The following is a 23,595-nucleotide window of genomic DNA, read 5'->3' as shown; positions in this document are numbered from 1 at the left end:
GGTAGGGTTTTGATCGGTTTTGAGTCAAAAACTCATCCGATTCGAACACTAGTTCTACTTACAGTGCGGTTTGAATTGGATGCTTTTTTTTAAAAAAATCCGATCTGATCTGATCCAATTTCAAGCGGTTTTGATTGGATTGGATTTGCGGTTTTATAAATTAAAAAAATTAAATACATATAACAAGTCTCAACATAAAATTTTAAATAATCAACAATGACATAACAAATCTCAACAATATCTTAAAAAACCAAAAATAATATAACAATGGAAATAAAATTCTAGGTTAATTAAAATAAATAAATAAATAACATTTTGAACATAAAATATTTATTAAATAATAATAATAATAATACATGAATAATATAAAAATATATAAAAAATTGAACATGTTATAAGTATAATTGTAAATATTTAATAAAATAATAATATTATAACACATTGTGCAGTTTGGATTGGATTTGATTGGTTATGAAAAGTAGATCCAAAATCCGATCTGATCCAGTAGTTTACAAAAAATAGAATCCAATCAAATCCGAATTAGTACGGTTTTAATCGATTTTTTATTTAGATTGGATTGGATAAGTGGTTTAATTTGGATCGGTTTGGATTTGAACGCCTACCATATAGGCGATTAAGGGAATATCTCTATTTTTTTGGTCATGAGTGATTAAGGGAATATCCATTTGTTTTCTTTGGGTTTGGGTTTCGGCCCAAACAAAGCCCAAAAATGTAATCAGTCTAAAAAAGAGTGATAGTAAAAGAAAAAGATGTGGAAAGAAAAGACTTAATAGTTAAAAGTAGACAAATGACAGCACCAACTCACCAAGCCAAGCTTAGATCATGCCCCTTTTAACAGTTTAACGGCCCATAGTAATGTAGTAAATACAACCTCTTACAAAGTGAATGGGTCCAATATGTCAAACGCAATTACATAACTCACAATTTTCACCCTAGATTCTTCATTCTTCCGCTTACGTTTCTTTCCCCTTAAATCCTTATCTACTGTTTTTCCTCATCCCACTGATCTCATAGCTGGTCCCACACACCCCCTTATCCAACGGGTCAGATTTCATCGAAGGATTGTGTTAGGGTTTACCCAAACCCGCCACCATCATCATCCACCACCCAACCCCAACCCACACACTATATACTCTCTTTACTGCGCCATTTCTCACTCCCCTTTTTTCCTCTTCGGTACTCTCTTCCTGTGCTCTCTCTATTTCACTTTTTATTATTACACCATTTTTTTCCTTTCTCACGCGCCGCCGCGCTTCTTACCGGCGGCCACCACTTATCCTTTTTTCGCATCTACCTCCATATCTCTCCCTTCCCTCTCCTCGCTTTTCTCCATAAAAAAAAAAACCAAAAAATAGAAAATTTTTAGAAAAAAACCTAAAATTTTTCCGAAGGCTGTGGTTATTGTTCTTCAAATCTACCGTTTAGCTCAGTCTAGCTAGGGTTTATTTTTCGGTTCTTCCTTAGGGTTTTATTGTTCTGAATAACAAGAGGAGGGGGAAGAGAAAAAGAAAAAAAAAAAAAGAAAAAAAGAAAATTTGGGTGAAAAAAGAAACCAGGAGTTATTATTTTCTTCTTCTTCTGCTACTGCTGCTGCTGTTGTGTTGTTGAAGTAGTAATTGTTGCTGTTGTTGTAGTAGCTGTTGTTGTTGTTGTTGTTGATTGAGATGGCTCAGGTTCAAGTTCAGCCTCAGAATGCGATGGCGGGTCCAAACGGAGGAGCAGCTGGTGGTGCTGGTGGAAACCAGTTCGTGACGACGTCGCTTTACGTTGGGGATCTGGACCCGACCGTGACTGAGTCGCAGTTGTATGACCTATTCAACCAATTGGGTCAGGTTGTGTCCGTTAGGGTTTGCACCGACCTCACTAGCCGCAGATCGCTCGGTTACGGTTATGTCAATTACAGCAACCCGCAAGATGGTTAGTTAGTTATTTTTTTATTTTTACTTCTATTTATTTTATTTTACTTATTTTGTGTTTGGTTATTCCGCCCTTTGCTGTTTTCTGCTATTGAGTAGTTAAATTTAAAATGTGTCGGGTTCTCTGGTTGTGAAATGGATTTGTGTATAAGGTTGCTGCTTGTTTATCAATGAGTTAGTTCAGGACTTGGGTTAACATATGTTTGCATTTTTTGGGTGCTAATTTATTGTTTGAGTTTGTGTTGTTCTCACGGATGTGTTCATGTCAGTTTATGGGCGAGAGATTCTTGCTAGGCTTCTAATTTTTTGTTTGCCGCCTTGCTCTGGTGAAACCTAGAGTAGCTTGATATAATTGAAAGCTCCGGAAGATTTACTGGCTTATTTACATTGGTTAGTTGGTTATATTATGTTCTAAATTTCTTTTAATGCAACAGTAGACTTTGTTGAGCACTTGTAATTATCTATCGTTTTATGATTTATTGTTGCATAAATACTGGGATATTTTGTTTATGAAGTACTCTATTATAACAAGTATTTGGCTAAAAACTAATGGAAATTTTTTATATAATCAAGGCATTGAAAATATAAAATATTTATCTTTTCAAACATTTTCAATGAGGCATGGAAAAGAAGTTTGAATGCTATGTTAAAAATTAAGCATTGTGCAGCAAATTGTTGCCTATTGATTATTTAGAGGGTTTGGGTGTACTCTATTTCCTAGGGATTTTTACCCTTCCCTGTAATCTGCATTATCAGTGTATAAAACATGCACTGCTGGATCATTTAGTATTAACATTGGCCTTTTTCGTGTATTTGGAAGACTAAGCTGTTGTAGTTCCAAAAGTAACTGGTGTAAATCTAATGATAATTTCAACTCTAGATGAATTTTGAAGAGATCATGGAGCTATTTGATCACTAATGTCTCAAATACATCTTACCAGAAAAGCTCCTTGGTGTTGGACTTTCAGAAAATTTAGAGTACTTTTTTACTTTGCTGTCGATTTCTTACAAAGTACAACAATTAGTTTCCACATTTGTCATCGAAAGCATGGTGGAGGAAATAATTGCTAGAATATATTCCAATGCAATTTGTGCTCTTTAATATATTACATGTTTGGTTACTGTCCATGCCCATTCTGCGATGGGAATAGTTTCATGAATTATAACCATATTTTGAAACTTGATTTGATGTGGTTATCCTTCTTGTTTAATTAGTTTGTCGTTGGTCTGATATTCTTTTATGTGTTTCCATGATCTTCTCTGCCCGAGTATTACTGTGTTATTATTGATGTTGTGATGAACCATAAGTTATTTGCTCTTTTATCATCTGATTCAGTGTTCTTGCCGTTCATAAGATTTGCTACCTGTGTACAGCTGCAAGAGCACTGGATGTTCTGAACTTCACTCCTCTGAATAACAAGCCTATCCGCATTATGTATTCGCATCGTGATCCCAGTATTCGTAAAAGTGGTGCTGGAAACATATTTATCAAGGTATGCTCGTCTTTTTACACATTGCTTTGTAATGGAATGCTAAGAAGCTTTCAGTTTGCATGTCTAGGTGATCCTGACTCCATTTCTTTCTTTTGTGTGGATTATTGCAGAATTTGGACAAGGCAATTGATCACAAGGCATTGCATGATACATTTTCTTCCTTTGGGAATATCCTTTCTTGCAAGGTTGCTACAGACTCATCTGGCCAGTCAAAAGGGTATGGGTTTGTGCAATTCGATAGCGAAGAAGCTGCTCAGAAAGCCATAGAAAAGCTGAATGGCATGTTGTTGAACGATAAGCAAGTGTATGTGGGACCCTTCCTTCGCAAGCAAGAGAGAGAAAGTGCCACTGACAAGGCAAAATTTAACAATGTGTTTGTGAAGAACCTATCTGAGTCAACCACGGATGATGATTTGAACAAGGTTTTTGGTGAATTTGGGACCATTACCAGTGCTGTTGTGATGAGGGATGGTGATGGAAAGTCCAAGTGCTTTGGATTTGTTAACTTTGAGAATCCTGAAGATGCTGCTAGGGCTGTTGAAGCACTTAATGCCAAAAAATTTGATGACAAAGAATGGTATGTTGGAAAAGCACAAAAGAAATCTGAAAGGGAGCATGAGTTAAAACAAAAATTTGAGCAGAGCATGAAAGAAGCTGCTGACAAATACCAAGGGGCAAACTTGTACATCAAAAACTTAGATGATACCATTGGAGATGATAAACTTAAGGAGCTGTTCTCCCCATTTGGCACTATTACCTCTTGCAAGGTATGTAGTATATTTGGCGTCACGCTATATGTTTGCTAGCAACACGATCTCTGTACATTATTTCCTTTTTTAATTGAAAGGTTATGAGGGACCCTAATGGAATCAGTCGAGGATCAGGGTTTGTTGCATTCTCAACTCCTGAGGAGGCCTCTAGAGCTGTAAGTCATTTGCTAATTTTTTGTTGGAAATAATTGGTAATTTTTCTCGGCTGATTAGGTTTCTTCCCCTTAGTTTTATAATATTTTTCTATTGATTTCTATTATTATTTGGTTTCCTGTTTTGTAGCTCTTGGAGATGAATGGAAAAATGGTGGTAAGCAAACCCCTCTATGTGACTCTTGCCCAGCGGAAGGAAGATAGAAGAGCTAGATTGCAGGTATCTCATTATAAACATTGAGCACTTTTTAACTTAGACCATTTGTAGTTGCAATTGTGTATTACCAATGCAGAGAAAAATCTCTCTTGCCATTCCCTCCTTTTAAAAAAAATTACTGATCTACACAAGCCTTCTCTGGTCACTTTATCATTACTTGTATACATTATTGTATGCTTAGACTAGATTTTCGTAGTAAAATACCTGGTTATTTTGTTATTTGAGGTTGGTAACATGAGCTGTAGTGATGATGTCCCTTGCCTTGTCACCATTCTATAAGGATTAGTTTTGTGACTATGAAGATGTTTATATGTTGGACTCAAATAAATATACAGGCTCAGTTTGCTCAAATGCGGCCCATTGCGATGGGACCCACTGTTGGTCCGCGGGTGCCAATGTATCCCCCTAGTGGTCCAGGTATTGGTCAACAAATATTTTATGGTCAAGGCCCTCCTGCTATCATTCCTTCCCAGGTAATCCCTTCTTTCTACTTTGTTTCTGGACTTGAACCATGTGGTGAGCTTGAATGGAGCTCAATATTGTTCCTGTTTCTCCTTTATGTGGATAATAATTTCCTTATTCTTCTCGCCTCTTGCCTTTTGCTAGCCTGGGTTTGGTTATCAACAACAACTTGTGCCTGGTATGAGGCCTGGCGGGGCTCCTGTTCCAAATTTCTTTGTGCCAATGGTTCAGCAAGGACAGCAGGGGCAGCGTCCTGGTGGAAGACGTGCGGGTGGAGTCCAGCAGTCCCAGCATCCAGTTCCAATGATGTCACCTCAGGTCGCTTGAATTCTATCTCAATTCATTTTTTTGCATATCATCTATATCCTATTTGGTACACTGACCTGGTTATTTTGGGGTTGGCAGATGCTTCCTAGGGGACGTATGTATCGTTATCCACCCGGTGGTAGGGTTCCTGATGTTCCCATGCCTGGTGTTGCTGGAGGCATGTTTTCTGTTCCGTATGATGTGGCCGGGATGCCTATGCGTGATGCAACAATCTCCCAGCAAATTCCTATTGGGGCTTTGGCTACTGCATTGGCAAATGCTTCTCCAGAGCAGCAGAGAACGGTAGGTCTTCTATCCCCACTCAATTTTAGAATGATTGTTGTTTATATTCTCCTGTGTGATCAGATGAGTTCCTGGTCTGTTGCTTGTTAGTTTTTATAACTGACTGTTTGGTTGTATATTTGTAGATGCTGGGTGAAAATCTCTACCCTCTGGTGGAACAGCTGGAGCCTGATAATGCTGCCAAGGTGACTGGAATGCTTCTGGAGATGGACCAGACTGAGGTTCTGCACTTGCTCGAGTCACCCGAAGCCCTGAAGGCAAAGGTGGCCGAGGCAATGGACGTCTTAAGGAATGTTGCACAGCAGCAGCAGACTGGCGGTGCTGCTGACCAGCTTGCTTCATTATCACTCAATGACAACCTTGTTTCTTGAGATTTATATGTTGGGCTTTACATTCCTAGTGATGATGGATCTCTATTGTCGGCGCTTGCTTGATACAGTTTTCAGGTTGAGTTTGTTTCACTAGATTAGATACTTTTGGTTTGTTCTGGACCCCTCCATTTGGTTTAACGCTTATTTAAATTATGCCGGGTACAAGGAATTATTTAATTTCATGTTTCTAGTTTGGTTGCATGAGTTTTTTTCTGGGAGGTTAGATTATGCATTATCTGTGATTTGCTATGCCAAGTTTTGATTGCGTTGGGTATGATTGTTATGTTTCTAGTAACTACTGGGAGGTTGAGTCATCCTTGTTTCATTTGGTGTCTAAACAAAAGAGAAAACTAAAACAAACTCCTAGCCTAAATCAGAACGGATGATTTGTTGGAGAATAACACTAGGCCCTGACCAAATCACATTAGAATTATTTCTTGTTTCATATCTAGTCATTCAATTCATCGCCTTGTTTGCTTTGCTAACTATTCAATCAACTTGAACATACTAAGGTCTTGACAAGTTTTGTGAACTAAATCAGCAATTTCAAGGACGTATCTATGGTTCACACAATGACTTTCAAACTGCAATCTTAGGTTAAGACAAGTACCCTCTAGACTATGAGAACTACCAGAGCAGTCAAGAGTCTTTAATAATACCGCTAAAATTAGCTAAATTCAAATCAGAAAATAAATTTACATCACAATAATACTGCCAAAATTAGCTAAATTCAATTTAGAAAATAAATTTACATCACAATTAACTTTAAAGGTGTTATCTACAGGAAGTTTCCAACATTATTGATTTTTGAGGGTGCTGAAAGAACAGGAAGTTTCCAGCACTATTGATCTTTGAGAGTGCTGAAAGAACATGGTGTATATAAAATCTTTGATCCATGACAGTGCTTTTGCTAAGGGCAACTACCTTGTGATTCATCCAATGATTTCCGACACTGAAAATATCATTATACCAACCATCACATTTTGGCCCCAAAAAGAACCTTATTATCAGGCACGACTTTTTTAAACCACGTCTCAATGGAAGTGTCTTCAAAACGAGTCAATAAAGCGAGTATCTAACATTTGCCAAAGCCTCTCGGATTAACACAGTTCCGCAAGCAATGTTCAACTGTCTTCAGAGTCGAATTGCATCTCTGGCACAAATCTGAAATAGCTAGATGCTTCCTGAAACGGAAAGCCCCCATCAGGAGAGCGTTATGAAGCCTAAGCCACATAGTGAATTTGATCTTCAACGAAAGATTTAAATGCCATAGCTAGCTCCAATTACTATTACCATTCCAATTGGTGGACGAAATTGTGACCCTCTTTGTATTTGCATGAGATTTATTTAATGGCTATTGATTATGTGTGGACACAACTCCGTTCATCTTAACCAGCAAGTGTACTGGGTCATCCAAGTAATACCTTACGTGAGTAAGGGTCGATCCCACAGAGATTGTTGGTATGAAGCAAGCTATGGTCACCATGTAAATCTCAGTTAGGCGGATTCAAGTATAATTGGATTATTGGTTTAAATTTGATTAATGGAATAAATAGAAAATAAAGATAAATAAACTAAGATAGAAATACTTATGTAAATTAATGGTGGGAATTTCAGATAGGCGTATGGAGATGCTGTGCTCCTCTCGAATTTCTACTTTCTTATTACATTCATCCAATCCTTCTTACTCCTTTCCATGGCAAGCTGTATGTAGGGCATCACTGTTGTCAATGGCTACATCCCATCCTCTCAGTGAAAATGGTCCTATGCTCTGTCACAACACGGCTAATCATCTGTCGGTTCTCAATCAGGTTGGAATAACTGCAAGAGGAATTGTCGTAGCAAGTGTATCCACCATCCAAGATCCATCGCGCTACAAATTAGTCACTACAAATTCCAACTCAGATATGTGAACATAGGGAACAAGATCACAAAGTCTTCCAAACGTAGTTCACTCGTCATACCACATGGATTGCTGCACATCCCCTACATTCCACCTAAACCCATCCTTAAGAGCTTCATATGTTTTGAGAATGTTTTTTCAAATGGTCGACGCATTCTATCCATGACCACCACCAAAACAATTTGAATTCCGAAGGTATTTTTGCATCACAATCTGCACCACAGTTTGTTTTTATTATTGAAGTAATCCCAAACCAACTTGCCAAGAAGTGCTAGATTAGCACAATATGTATCTCGTACATCCAAACCACCTGCCTTTTTGGGAGTAATAGCTACTTACCAATTAACTAAAAACAACCCTCTCCCATTATTCTAGCATTTCCATAAGAACTGTCGCATCAGTGAATCAATCTTTTCACATGCATTCTTTGAAAGTAGAGTTACCTGCATGTTGTAGACTGAAATAGAAGCCATTACCGACTTAACCAAACAAAGTCTTCCTACCTTATTCAGCAGATACCCCTTCCAACTAGCAAGCTTGTTCTAAATGTTCTCAATGACTTCTTGATCAATCTTTCTAGAAAACCTTTTATGCCCAATATTAACCCCCCCCCCCCCCCGAGATATGCTTCAACAGGAATCACACAGGGGTAGATTGATACAATAGAAACCTCTGGTAAAATGCCCACCCGTAACCCGATAAAGTACATTACATAGTCCGTTTTAGGGATTGGCGACTTACCCATTTAATTACTTTTGCACCGGACGTTCCCCTAGTTACCGTCCCAAGTCCTGGCAAAAACGAATACAAGATACTTCTGAGAGCATCTCTTTCCTTCTCATAGACACATTCTTTGAACATTGAGCCCTAGACTTACTAAGATTCACCCGCTGGTGCGGAATTTACTAAGACACATTCTTCTTCGCGTGTCACGCGTACGCGTCAGGTACGCGCACGCGTCAGGTACACGCACGCATCGCTCCTCGCTGATCATCTCTTTTAATTCTTGTTCTCCTTCCATTGTGCAAGCTTCCTCTCCATCAAATCCAACCAAATGCTACCTAAAATAAATAAAATTGCACGAGACTCAAAGTAGCATCCAGAGTGGCTAAAAGATAATTAATTCTTGATTAAACTCAACAATTTAAATGCAAATTCACTAGGAAAAGATAAGAAAGATGCTCACGCATCACAACACCAAACCTGAATTGTTGCTTGTCCTTAAGCAACCAAAATAAGTGGATGATTAAGATGTGAATTTGCATGAGAAGTGAGAGTTTGGTCATGCTCAAGTCTATTTTTGAAATGGGGTTTATTCATTGTAATTTTGAACAGTTTTGGCATCTCACTCTCCTTTGAATCAAAAGAATGTCAGTGTCATTTGGAATTAGAATCCGAATCATAGTATGAATTCTCTGATCTTTATACTCCAGTTTAATCCTTGATGCAGCATAATTTTCTTTAATTTATTTTTCTTTGGTGCTTTGCACCTTGAGCCTAGCCGTGACTTTAAATGTTTTGTCTCAAGGGTTACTTGACACAGAAACACCACAAGCACTTAACTAGGGAACTTCCTTTAAGTTCTGATTTTTCTTTCAGTTACTCCGAGATAGTGGTGCTCAAAGCCTTTGGCATACTCTGTTAAACGCACTTGGTCTCGACTCTAACTGTTCTTTCTCAAGGATTATTTGACACAAAAACACCATAAGCATATGACTAGGGAAACAACTCTTTGAGATTTTAATCATGTCTAACCTCCCTAGTCATTGATGCTCAGAGCCTTGGACCTTGCTTTTATAGTTTTTTTTCTTTTGCTGTTTTTTTTTTTGCTTCAAGGATTAAATTTTTGTTTATTTCAGAGGAGTCATAATAATTTTCTAAATTTCTGTTCCTTATACATCAACATTCTTTGATTCAAATCCAAATATCCACCGTTTATGTCATGCATTCAAAATCACAAATAATACCACCACATTTAAGTAAATAAGACTACTCTTAAAATTAAACTAAATTTCTCAAGCAATACATCACTTTTCTTTTCTTTTTTAATTTAAGCTCAGTGAGCAATACGTGAGGCAAAATTTTTTTTAACTAAAAGTACTAAAGATCATGCAAGCAATCAAAGCAACAGAAAACAGAAGACAACAAAATAAGAACGGAAGAGAAATTGAATGAAAGGAACTCAACCACCTCAGTTATGCTGGTGGTCATCTCATTCCTTCATGAAGAACATTCAACTCCCTTTGGTGCTAAACAAAAAAACCATACGTGAAGCGTCAACATCAAACTTAAAGGATTGCTTGTCCTAAAGCAAAGAAGAACTGAAAACAGAGAGGGACATAAAAAGACACACGAAAAAAATAATTAGTATGAGAAAAGAAGAGTAAAAGGATAAAAGAACAAGAGGGAATTAGGATTTGGGAGGGAGAGAGAATGTAAACAGGGTGGTGCGCGGGGTAAATGATGCAGCGCGATCGACACGCACATATACGGCACCTGTACGCATGGTTGGTCACATGGTGAGGGTGACACGTACGCGTCAGGGATGCGGACGCGTGAGTTGAGTTGCGCGGCTAGCACAGTACCAGCGCGAGACCAGCATAACTTTCGGCCATGCACCCATTTACGTCGATTTTTCAAGGCACGCGTGGGTGGTTTGAGAACCAGAGGGATGCGTAAGCGTCTGGTACGCGTACGCATGGGTGAGATGGTGCACGATGCATAATTCCTGCACAACTCCAGCGCAACCTTCGGCCTTTTTTTTTTTTCGAAGTGTTCAGTTCCTGTTCTAAAATAGCTGCATGATCAACACACATGTAAAACGAAAGAAAAACAGTAAAAACTCAATAAAAATCAAATAAACAAGAAAACCACTACTACGAAAAATAACTAAGGATACATTGCCTCTTGACAAGCGCTTCTTTAACGTCACTAGCTTGACGGTCAGCTCCTCTAAGGAGGAGGATCATAGGGGCTCAGCTCTTCACCCCTTACTTTGAACTTCTTTCCCGTGTCTCTATAAAGTAGCTCAATATGCTCTAGAGAGAGGATTCTGTTTACTGTATAAATCCACACTGGATTGCTAGTCAACACCACTTTCATTCTTGGGGAGAAACCTTCAGTGGGGATCTTTTTGTTTTTCCATCCTCTGGGTACTTTCTTCTTTTTGGGAGCCTTCTCCTTGGTATATGATGCATTCCTGACACCAAACTTAGGTTTGATGTCAGGAGGAATTTTATTGATTGTCACCAAAGGAGGTTTGAGTTGCAGATTCTGCTGTGCATCATCAGGGGGTTCTTGAAGGTTTGGATTAATAAGCTCAGTCTGCATGCACCTCTCCTCTTCACCTACTGAATGTATATCTTTTAAGACATGAAAGACTAGTTGCTCATCATGCACTCTAAGCACTACTTCACCCACTTCTACATCAATCAGAGCTCTTCCAGTGGTTAGAAATGGTCTTCCTAGAATTATAGAGGCATTCTCATCCTCCCCCGTGTCAAGAATCACAAAATCTGCTAGGAGGATGAACTTACCTACTTTGACCAAGATATTCTCCATTAATCCGTATACAGGCTTCGTAGATTTGTCTGCCATCTGTAATGCTATTCTTGTGGGTTGTGCCTCTTGGATTTGCAGCTTCTTCATCACAGACAAGGGCGTTAAATTGATACTTGCTCCCAGATCACATAACGCTTTCTCAAAGGTTGTGCTCCCAATGGTGCATGGAATTTGAAAACTCCCTGGATCTAGGCACTACATTCCTTAGTCAGGACCACTGTCTCATCTCCCTTTAAAGGCTTCTTCTTTGACAACAATTCCTTCATGAATTTGACATAGAGAGGCATTTGCTCCAAAACCTCAACAAAAGAAATATTGATTTGCAACTTTCTGAAGACTTCCAAGAACTTTGAAAACTACTTGTCCTTGGTCTCCTTTTGAAGTCTCTGAGGATATGGCATTTTAGGCTTGTACTCAGGAGCTTTTGGCAATATAGGATAAGTGTCAAGAGAGTCTGGGAATGGGTTGTCCTCACGCTTTGGAGGGACGTGCTCTACTTCTTCCTTCTTCTCCTCTGGAGCTTCTTTTTCAACTAGCTCCTCATTAACTTGTGCTTCCATACTTGCTACTTGTCCACTTATCAAAGTGATAGCCTTGCATCCTCTCTTGGATTTGGAATTATGTTACCAGGAAGGCTATTAATGGTCCTCTTATCAATTTTATTAACTTTTGTGGCTAATTGGCCCATCTGAATCTCCAAGTTTTGAATTGTATTTGCAGACCTCTCAGGTATTTGCTTGCTCAGTTGGCCCATTTGCACCTCCAAATTTCTAATAGAGGCTCTGGTTTCCGGCATAAAACTCCTCATCATCTCCCAATTAGAATCTTGTTGGGATTGAGAATTTGCCTACTGAGGTGGTTGTTGTTGATGAGACTGAAATTGGCGGTTATTATGATTGTTCTGTTGGAATCCGCTCTGAGAATTATTGTTGAAATTCTGAGATCTCTGAGGTTGGTCCATCCACCCAAGATTGTATGTCTTAGAGTATGGATCATTATTGGGGTTTCTAGGACCATTCTCCATCTAATTTACCTGTTCAAAAAAAGATTGAGCATAATCATAATTCTCATTTTGTATAAAATTACCTGTCATGTCATAAGGGACATCTTGAGGTGCATTTTGGGTGTTGATTGCTGAGACTTACATGCCACCCATCTGTTGAGTAAGTAGACTTATTTGCTGAGATATAAGCTTGTTCTGAGCAAGAATAGCATTAAGAGCTTCTACTTCCAGAACACCCTTCTTTTGAGGAGTCTCAAAGTTCACAGGATTCCAGTTAGATGAGTATAAATATTGGTTGCTAGCAACCAATTCAATAAGCTCAATAGTCTCCTCTGGTGTCTTCTTCTTGTGCAGTGAACCACCAGCAGAATTATCTAAGCACATCTTGGACATTTCACCCAAACTTTCATAAAAGATATCTAGTTGGGTCCATTTGGAGAACATATCTAGAGGGCATTGCCTAGTCAGTAGCTTGTATATCTCCCAAGCTTCATAAAGAGTTTCACCATCCTTCTGTCTGAAGGTCTGAACCTCCACCCTAAGCTTAGTCAGCTTCTTTGGTGGGAAAAATTTAGTAAGAAACTCAGTAACAACCTTGTCCCAAGTATCCAGACTCTCCTTGGGTTGGAAATCTAGCCATAGCTTTGCTCCATCCCTCAGAGCAAATGGGAAGAGAATGAGTTTGTACACCTCGGGTTTCACTCCATTTGTCTTCACAGTATCACAAATCTGCAGAAAATTAGAAATAAATTGATTTGGATCTTCTTAGGAAAGACCATGATATTGGCAGTTTTGTTGCACCAGGATAACTTATTGTGGCTTCAACTCAAAGTTGTTCGCATCTATACGAGGCACCACAATGCTTTTTCAATAAAGATCTGCAATAGGAGTAGAGTAAGAGCCAAGCACTCTCTGTTGCTCATTCCCATTCAGATTTGCCACATTGGCATTATCAGTATTGTTAGGATCCATAATGGATTCTACAGCCTTGTAAAGTCTTGCTTGTTGCAAACATCGCCTGAAAGTCCTTTCAGGTTTAGGATCAAAGTCTAAGAGATGTTCTTTGTCTCTGCTCCTACGCATAAACAAACAGAAGACAAGAAAAGTTAGAATTTTCTACGTCAGAGTGCAGAGAATTCCCAGTGAGGTAACCTGAATAAAGAGATAAAAATATTGAATAAAACAAACAAACACTAAATTTTGAGAATCACTAGTAAAATTAAGATTAAAAATTTTTCGAAATTATTAGGCAAATTAAATAAGAGAAATTAAAATAAGACTAACTAGGAAACACCAAACTTAATTTCAAAAATTAAGAAAAATATTAGTGCTATTTTTATGAATATATATATTTAAAACTAACTAATAAAAGAAAAGAAATAGAAAACGAAACAGGGGAGGGGGTATTAAGGAAAAGGAAATAAATAAAGAAAGAAAGAAAAATAAAATCTAACAATACTAAAAAAAATAATTAATGAAAAAAATATTATCTAATCTAAGCAATCAAACAACGAGTAGTTGTCAATCACAATCAATCCCCGGCAACGGCGCCAAAAACTTGGTGTGAAATTTACAACCACAAACTAACCGACAAGTGCACCGGGTCGTACCAAGTAATACCTCAGGTGAGTGAGGGTCCATCCCACGAGGATTGATGGATCAAGCAACAATAATTGAGTAATTAGCTTAGTCAGACAAACAGAAAATGGTTTGAAGATTCAAAAGCATTAACAATAAATTCAGAATATTAGAAAGACAGGCAAGTAAATAAGTTGGGAAAAATAATATGAAGAAGGCAGTTAAGGCTTCAGAGTTATCTATTTTCCGGATTGATTTTTCTTATTAATTTATTTTAATCATGCAAGATTTAATTCATGGCAAACTATATGTGACTAGATCCTAATCCCTTAGACCTTTCTAGTCTCCTCTAATTCTCATCAATCGCCAATTCCTTGGTCAATTAATTCAAATTAGGGGGTGAAGTTTAATTCTAGTTATTATGCCGCAAAAATCCTAATTATCCAAAATATAAGAGGATTATATGTCACGTATCCCGTTAAATCCAGATAATTAGAATTTAGGAGAAATTGTTTTCAAGCTGTTGTTCAAGTAAAGAGCTTTTCCAAGTTATACAAGAACTCAATTAGAAAAAGGGTCATACTTCCGTTCCACCCAAATTCATAAGATAAAGAACGAAAACAATTCTTGAATTATAAATCAAAATATGAATTAAAATAGAAAAATAATAGTATCAATCCATACAATAGACAGAGCTCCCAATCTTAACAGTGGGGGTTTAGTTGCTCATGGTTCAGAGAGAAAATAAGGATTCAGGTAAACTGTAAAAGTGCGGAATGAGGTGGAATAGAATAATATTATCTTTTATATCTAATTCTAATTAATTTAAAATCTAATTTTTAAAATTAAAATAATATATTTTCCTATTTTAAAATTTAAATTTAAATCAGAATTAATTAAATAATCTGTGCCTTGTAACGTGGGGATCACTTGGCTTCACTAGATCCACGCCTAACTTGGCAGATAGCTGCGCCTTACTTGAGTGCCAAAATGGGGACCAGAAATTGCCCCCAACATTTTCTGCGTTTTCTGCACATGGCGCATGTCACGCGTACGCGTTAGTCACGCGTACGCGTCGATGGTCTTCATTGCGTGTCACGCGTACGCGTCAGGTATGCGCACGCGTCGCTGCACAAATCTCCAAATCACGTACACGCGTCAGGTACGCGCACGCATCGCTCCTCGCTGATCATCTCCTTTAATTCTTGTGCTCCTTCCATTTGTGCAAGCTTCCTCTCCATCAAATCTAGCCAAATGCTACCTAAAATAAACAAAATTGCACGAGACTCAAAGTAGCATCCATAGTGGCTAAATGATAATTAATTCTTGACTAAACTCAACAATTTAAATGCAAATTCACTAGAAAAAGATAAGAAAGATGCTTACGCATCACCCGCAGGCCTGATGCTTTGGAAAATAAGTTCATGCACTGCATAACCTCCTCTACCTAAGCTTTCGTAGCTTTACAGAACAAAAGTAGATCATCAACAAACATCAATTGGGTTTTTTTGGGCGATGTCTGGAAACCGACACCGATATCCATGAGCCCTGCAAAACCTGATGGGTAATAAAACAAGCAAGACATTCCATACAAAGCACAAAGAGATATGGGACATGAGACCCCCTTATCTCAAACCCCTCTGGAGATTAAAGCTCTAAAGTTTCTCGTCGTTCCACAAAACAGATAAAGAAGATGACGTCACACAAGCCATAATAAGATGAATAGTAGCCCTCGAAAAGCCAAACCAAACCAAAATTGCTTCAAGAAATCTCCAGTATATCCTGTCATATGCCTTTTCCAAGTCAATCTTAAAGATCATGGTCCCTTTTCTATAAGAAGTGTTCTTCATGAAACTCATAATTTCCTCCACAATGATGATGTTCTCTGTAGTACCTCTTTCCGGGATAAAACCACCATGAAGCGGGCCAATGATCTTTGACAGAAAGGGTCTAACCCTGTTCATCAGCACTTTTGTAACGATTTTATAAAGAACGTAGGATCTTCAACTTTAGGAATTAGAACAATGTAGGTCTTGAAAATAGCAGCATTTAAAATTTCTCTCTCAAAGGCTCTCTTGACTAACCCCCACACATCATAGCATAGAGAGTTCCAAAACTCCTTATAAAACAGGGTCTGAAAACCATCTGGTCCTGAAGCTTTAAAAGAATTCATGGTCATTACAGTACGTTTCACTCTTCCAACTCCACCGGTTCAACCAACCTTTGACAGGCTTACTAAGGGAAGGACTGGGAAAGTCTTTCATAGCATGAAGATCAATATGCTCCCTTGTAGATAAAAAACTTCTAGAAGAAGGAGTTTGTTGCTTTCTCTAACTCCTGCGACTCAGTAGCCCAAGTTCCATCTTTCAAAGACAGTCTACGAATTTTATTCCGCTTTTTCCTGATGATTGTTTGCAAGTGAAAAAATTTAGTGTTCATGTTCCCACACTGAATCGGCCGCTCTTCTGATTTCTGATACCACATAAGTTCTTCTTGAAGAATGATAGTATTTAGTTCATCATAGATAACTTGTTCTTTTGCCCTCAACCCCAAATCCTCCATACACTCAAGAGAAATATGAATATCATTCAATTGTCTCTCCAACTCCTTCTTTTTGACAAACACATTACCAAAAGTTTTCTTATTGAAGAGAAGAGCATCCATATGTACCTTTATCAAACTTCTAACAACATCAGGGACCCCGTTATTCCAAGCTGCACAAACAAAGATGAGTCATCCTTGTTTAGTTATTTTAATATTTTTTCATTCGTAATTCCTAATAAAGATATGGAACTACTTAGTACGGTTTTCTTAAAGCGATTAAAGGGCCCGTCGCTATTTTATACAATGGCAAAATAATTTGTTTTTCTTTTTCGGTCAATCTTCATTAAGGCTTAATTTTAGAGAAAGACAGACAATGCACAACAACTCGACTTGGATCGTGTTTTTATTATTTGTTGCTTTAGCTTTTAATCCGCAAATTTTTACCTTTCGTAAATGGAAATGGAAAAGACTCATACAAAACTTGTACAACTAAAATAGCAGGAGAAATAAAAAATGCAAAATTCTTTGTCTGCTTGGTTAGTCAGAATTCGCATTAATAAAAAAGTAGAACTTTTCGCTCCAAAATCAAAAGAAAAGGAGGTTCATGGCCAAGGCTAAAGATATCCGAGTAAAGGTTATTATTTATCATTAATGGTTTAATTACTCTGTTCGTCCCTATAGTTTTACCGAATTTTCAATTAGGTCCCTATACTTTTTTTCTTTTTGATTAGGTCCCTATACATTATTTTTTTTCAATTTAGTCCCTGCCATGACAAAACCGTATGAAATAACAGAATATTCTATTCAAAAATCGAATATTCTCATGTTTGAATTAAAATAACTAATTAAACCCACTTCTATTTTTTCAAAATGTCAAAACTACCCTTAGCATTTTGTCCCAAAATTAAAGAACCCTAGGCAGCGCTTGCTCTCTGAATCCAGTGGCGTTTCTCCACCATTCATCTGCGTCGTCATCCATCTGCGTCATCATCCATCTACGTCGTCGTGGTCCTTGGTCTATGCTGCACTGCTCTGCTTTGTTTGTCTTTGGTCTGCGCTGCGATGCACTGCGTCTGCTCTATTCGTCGTGTTCCGTCACCGTGCCTCACTTAGCAATAAAAGTAATAACGGAAGAGTGACGTGGGAAGGATGCAGCATCTTGCTTGACATCAACGACGGTGACCGTCTCGTCTTCGATCGCCTCTCTCCCGCTGCGTAAGTTATTCTTCTTCTTTATTAATTAATTAACTAACTTAATAATAATAACAATAATGTTTTCATTACGCAAGAAATTGAAGATTGGGAATAAGAACTACTCTGTCCAACCTTTAATCGGCACTCGCTTCGGTTCTCTCTTTCAGCTCGATAGCACTTCCCTCTCTCCTTTTTATACCTTCCCCTCAAGGTATCTATGCTTATGCATCATTGCATATTATAATAGTTTAGTGCTGATGTAAGTTATAGTTTCTAGTTTCAATTCAGAAACTATTCCTAATTTATAATAACCTCCAAAAGTAATTCTATTAATCACATGGATGAAATAAACTTATAGCTGATGCTACTAACAATATGGAAATAAAAGATGGTGGTCAACCGAATCTTGAATCCAAAGATAATCACGAATTGGTTGACAATAACACTGCACAAATCCTCACTGGTGAAGATATTGAAGCCATGCGAAAGTAACATTTTATGCAATCCTTATTTAGATGTGAAAAAGAAAATGTTTATTAAAGCATTATTAACTGTTCGTGATATATTACTTGAAGAACTTCAAAGACTTGGTAAAGCAATTGATCAAGCTCTTGATATTTCAGAACTTCTGTTAAATATGAACAAGATGAACTCATTAAAGTTCATACATCCAACAAATCAAGTTTTGCAACAAAAAAAATCACAAAATGGCCAAGAGTTTTTGTTTTTTTTTTTTTTCATTTTCAACTTATATATGAATTATTATTCCCATTTTAAAATAACTACAGTTAATTCGTCCAAATTGGTACCAAATTTGTACAGGGATTTAGTGTTGATTTTTTGAATGCTGGAAACCTCAAATCTCTTAGTCAAAAAGAACTTTTGAAGTGTTTGAATTTATTAGGACATCAATTGTTCAACTTGTGTAACGAATTTTTGAAATTTCATAAGTTTGCTTTCTCATCTTGTATTATTATTAATTTGATAGTTGATTATTAAATAAACATGCATAATTATATTTGGTCCAATGATATTCACTTGTTGATATTGTTTGACATGGTTTAATCCATGAATGTGCGAAAAAAATTTTAGACTACTATTGCCATGTCTTGTTTGAGAAAATTATGTGCAGAGAAAATTGGTTCTCTTGTTTGAAAAATTATATAGAAATTATTTTTGTAAACAATTTTAGTTATTACTTTTTCACAAAGATGATCCTGTTCCGACTTCTTTTGTTCCAAAAGCAGGCTAGCTACTATGCTTTGATTGAAGCTTTTGGTGGAAAGGGCTATCTTATTGGGACACTTGATGAACTTAAGTCTGCTCTTTTAGAATCCTTCTCGGCTCGGATACCGGTTGTTATCAATGTTATTGTTGATCCCTATGCTGGTTCAAAGAGTGGGAGGCTCCAATACAAGAATTGATTTTCAGATTATCTGTATTATACTGAAATTGCATTTTCTATGGTTTTCGTTTTTAGATTTTAAATTTCAATAACACAAATACCGAGCCTTGAGGTTTTCTATGGTTTACCATAATATGATAAAGACACAAATTATATTCTATGAATCCACACAGATGTAAAATGTTACATGATCATATTGAATCCTTGAATGATAGAAGTTGAATTTGAGAAGGTATAAAAGTCAAGAAAAATGAGAAGGTATTTTTGGTACAATTTGTATATCAATAAGCAAAAGAATGATAGTGACAAAATAAAAGAGATTATAGGAATATTTTTCATATCGTAGAATCATTGAATAGGGATTATAGTAATATCTTTCATTGAATATTTATAATTTTATTGAATTTTCAATTAGGTCTTTATACTTTTTTTCTTTTAAATTAGGTCCCTAAGGGTATACAAGTAATTTCACAATTCACTAACATTTCTTTGATGTTTAACGTTAATAGGAATTAAATTGAAAAAAAAATGTATAGGAACCTAACTGAAAAGGAAAAAAAAATATAGAGACCTAATTGAAAATTCGATAAAATTATAAAGACCTACAGAGTAATTAACCATCATTAATTTATTAGATTTTGCACCCGAGACCATGGGGAAGTATGAAATAAAGCAACTGTGTTCGAACTTGTGTTTGAAATGATAGATCTTGTTTGGATAGTAATGAAAAAAAAAAAGGTATCGGTATGTATCGACAAATAACGGATTTACTTACATGATTATTTAATTAATTATATACAAAATACAAAATAAATGAAATATAACGGTAAAATAATTTAGAAATGGGTAAAGTATCGTTTTTGTCCCTAAATATTTGGGATAAGTTCTATTTGTATCCCTAATATTTAAATTATCCTATTTGTATCCCTAACGCTTATAAAAATAATTCAATATTATCCTACCGTCAATTATACTAACAGATCAGATTGTATTTTTCAATCATTCTCACTTTGATGTATTCATTCTCAATCAGGTCTCACTTGAATGTGTTCGATTTCAATATTGTACCTACTATTTGTATTCAGATTCAATTATATCCCCAAAAAAGTGAATTATGTAAATATTACAGGAATTAATTTCAACTTTTGATGAGTTATTATCCGGGATAGATCATCGGTTCTATCCCAGACATTCATATTTTATCTTTAAGAAGAGATTTTCAGAACTCCAACTAAAGCTCTTGATGTGTAATTGACGGCAAGATAACATCAAATCACTTTTACAAATATTAGGGATACAAATAGGACGATTTCAAAGTTAGGGACACAAATAGGACTTATCCCAAACGTTGGAGACAAAAACGATACTTTAATCATTAGGAAAAACATTGATATGATACTTTTAAGAGTAAAGTGATAATTTTATCTTTAAGGATTTTGAATTCGGACTAATTAACCTTTGAAAAAAAAAATACTAATTAAGTCTTTCATGATAGTAAATAGTGAACATGTATGTCCTTCCATTAATAAGTGCAATAGTGTAAAATGAAACGAAATTGTCTATATATTTCGTTGTCTATTGCATGTTTTATTATTGCCACATAAGTATGGAAACGATATATTTTTAGACAATAAAACATTCACTATATTTTGAATTTTTATATAATCTTTATAAACTGTTGTATATTAACCACAAATCCTACCAAAATAGGTGAAATTTTACTCCAAAAGTTATCTACGTGATGATTTTTCATAAACAGATACATCACATGAGTTAATGGTACATATAAGTACCACTATTAAATTTTACATGATGAATTGATAGAAGAACATAACATGTCTATCATTTAATATCGTGAATAATCAAATTATTACTTTTTTTTTCTTCAAGGACTGATTAGTTTGAAGCAAATTATTTTTAAATGACACAAATTATAGTTAAACTAGGGTTTAGATAAATTTTATGCAAAGTCATTTTATTCTATTATTATCTAAATTAGTCCTCAAAAATTTTTAAAATGGACATTTTAATCTAAAAAAAAATTAATATACAGATTAATCCCCAGTCCGTTAGACATAATAATATCCAAACTGCATGTCTAAGGAGAATTATGCTAAAAGTTTATCTATATCTTTATAAATTGGGAGAATCCCACTTTCCTCTACTAGTAGTCCTGGCTTTTGTACACACTTTTCTTCCATTCGAAATAAAATTGCATCAGTCTTTGAGAAAAAAAAACAAATACTGCTAGGCTGCATAACGATGTTCTAATTCAACTATGCGGGATGGGAGAACGGTACATAATAGTTAGGGTTCTGAAATAGTCGATCGCTTTTATTTTCAATAACCATACTATGTGAAAAAGAAAATTAAACACCAATCAAACTATAAAATACGTATTTAATTAGGGTTAAATACTTTTTTCGTTCCTAAGATTTGGAGTGAAAATCAAATTCGTTTCCAACCTTTTTTTGTTATTAAAATCATCCTTAACGTTACAATACGTTATAAAATCATCCTTTTTTAAAATTTTAGACTAAAATACCCTTCATCATCATCTTTTTCCTTTATCTTCCTCACTCTATTATTTACTTCAGCCTCTACCTCAACCTCCTCCCTACTCCATTGTCTCCACCCAAATCTTCAACAACAACAATACCAACAATTTTTTTTTTAATTTCAAAAAAATCAAACAAAACCAACATAGAATCAACAATAACATTATATCCAGTTTCAAAAATCCATCACAACAACAACTATTTTTTAAATTCAAAAAAATCAAACAAAACTAACAAATAATCAACAGCAACAATATACTTAAATTCAAAAATTCATCAACAATAATAACAGTCCTTCAAAATTCAAGATAGAAAATTCCAAATTCCAATCCTTCAAACTCAAGAGAGAGAACGCAGAAAAGAGAGAAGACAAAAGGGAGAAAAAAGAGAGGAGGAAAACTCAGAGAAGAGGGGTGGTGTTGCTGCCGTCCGTCGCCGTCGCGGTTGAAGTAAAGAGGAGGAAGAAGCGACGGCACGGAAGCTACTGCCATCACCGACGCTATCGCAGCTGTGGCTAAGGAGAAGATAGATCGAGCGAGGAGGAAGAGCAGAGCCCCTCACCACCAAAAGCTCGACAACGGTGATGGAGCCCAACGTCGACAGAGTAGCTCTCCGCCGTTACTGTTTCTTGCCATCACCGTTCCCTACCGTCATTGTTCCCTGCCGTCCTCCTCCTTCTTCCTTTTCTTTCTTCTCCCTTTGCTCCTCTCTTCTCTCTCATCTGCTTGTTTTGTCTCTCTCTAGTCACGACACAATGACGGCAACAACGGCGACAGCGGCGGCCACACTCTTCCCCGCCGTCACCTCCCTTTTCGTCCTTTCCTTTTCTTTCTTCTTCCCTTATGTTTCTCTCTTCTTTCTTCTTCCCCTATGTTTCTCTCTTCTGATGTTTGTCTTTTGTTTTTTTTTTTGTTTTTGTTTTTCTGTTTTAAGTAAGGATAAGGGATAGGATTGTTTGTCTTTTGTTTTCTTTTTGTTTTTTTGTTTTCTTTTTGTTTTTCTATTTTAGGTAAGGATAAGGGATGGGGTAGGGGTAACGGATTGGGTGGAGGGGGATGTTTTTTTTTAATATTTTTTTATTTAAAAGGTAAAATTATCCCAAAAAATATTTTTGAACAAAAGAATAATTTTATAATGTTTTAATGTTTTGTAACGTTAAGAATGATTTTAATAACAAAAGAATGTCAGAAACAAATTTGATTTTTACCCCAAACCTTAAGGACGAAAAATATACTTAACCCTATTTAATTATTTCTCTACTAAAAAATTTAATTATTGTAATAACTGATTATTTAATTTAAAAAATACTGATTAATTAAAAAAATACATAAGGACTAACTGTGATACTCTTCGTGTACATAAAATAATTTTTATCATCAGTTTTTCTTTAGCTGCTTTTTTTTTATTAACGTTTTTTCTTCAGCTTTAGAAATATCATTATCAATAACCAAATTTGATCTAATTCACATTTCTTGAATTTTGTAAAGATTTTTTTTTTCAAAGAAGGTTGAATAGTAATTTCAGTAGACCCTTAACGGGTTCCTCATACATTTCTTCAAAACGGGAAATGTATGGATTTTATAGGGTGTGTTTGACAATCACGTTGGAGAAAATAGAAGTGCGTTTGAGCTTCTTGAAAGTTTCATTTTTATGTTTGGCAATTCTTATCTTTCAAAACGTAGAAATGATTCTGCCTTTGAACGCACGTTCAGAAAAAGCTAAAATTTGTAGCTTGTGTTTCACGTTCATGGTTGGTGATCACCCTTGAAAAATTAGATGAAAAATTTATTTCTTTTTTACCAACCATACCTTTCATTTTCTTCTATAAAAAAAAAAAT

General features: G+C 36.1%; 2 protein-coding genes and 1 non-coding gene across 3 annotated transcripts; 2 read left to right on the top strand and 1 right to left on the bottom strand.

Annotated features, from left to right (window-relative positions):
* The first annotated feature begins 919 nt into the window (after positions 1 to 919).
* On the top strand, positions 920 to 6,212 carry LOC112715627 (polyadenylate-binding protein 2). The gene is made up of 9 exons (XM_025767405.3): positions 920 to 1,938; positions 3,312 to 3,430; positions 3,541 to 4,197; positions 4,278 to 4,355; positions 4,483 to 4,572; positions 4,905 to 5,042; positions 5,176 to 5,349; positions 5,437 to 5,640; positions 5,766 to 6,212. Exons 1-9 carry the CDS (start codon positions 1,686 to 1,688, stop codon positions 6,009 to 6,011), a joined length of 1,959 nt encoding a protein of 652 aa, XP_025623190.1. The 5' UTR covers positions 920 to 1,685; the 3' UTR covers positions 6,012 to 6,212.
* A 6,705-nt stretch (positions 6,213 to 12,917) lies between these two features.
* LOC112719500 (small nucleolar RNA R71) lies at positions 12,918 to 13,024 on the top strand. Its single transcript, XR_003161800.1, has one exon. It is a non-coding gene; the product is annotated as a small nucleolar RNA R71 (small nucleolar RNA).
* Positions 13,025 to 15,711: 2,687 nt separating this feature from the next.
* LOC140175655 (uncharacterized) lies at positions 15,712 to 16,235 on the bottom strand. The gene is made up of 2 exons (XM_072204185.1): positions 16,141 to 16,235; positions 15,712 to 16,012 (listed from the first exon to the last, which is right to left on the bottom strand). Exons 1-2 carry the CDS (start codon positions 16,233 to 16,235, stop codon positions 15,712 to 15,714), a joined length of 396 nt encoding a protein of 131 aa, XP_072060286.1.
* Between the last annotated feature and the right edge of the window lie 7,360 nt (positions 16,236 to 23,595).

The sequence above is a fragment of the Arachis hypogaea genome, chromosome 10, assembly GCF_003086295.3.
Source record: "Arachis hypogaea cultivar Tifrunner chromosome 10, arahy.Tifrunner.gnm2.J5K5, whole genome shotgun sequence".
NCBI lineage: Eukaryota > Viridiplantae > Streptophyta > Magnoliopsida > Fabales > Fabaceae > Arachis > Arachis hypogaea.
This window is presented reverse-complemented; position numbering and strand designations above follow the sequence as displayed.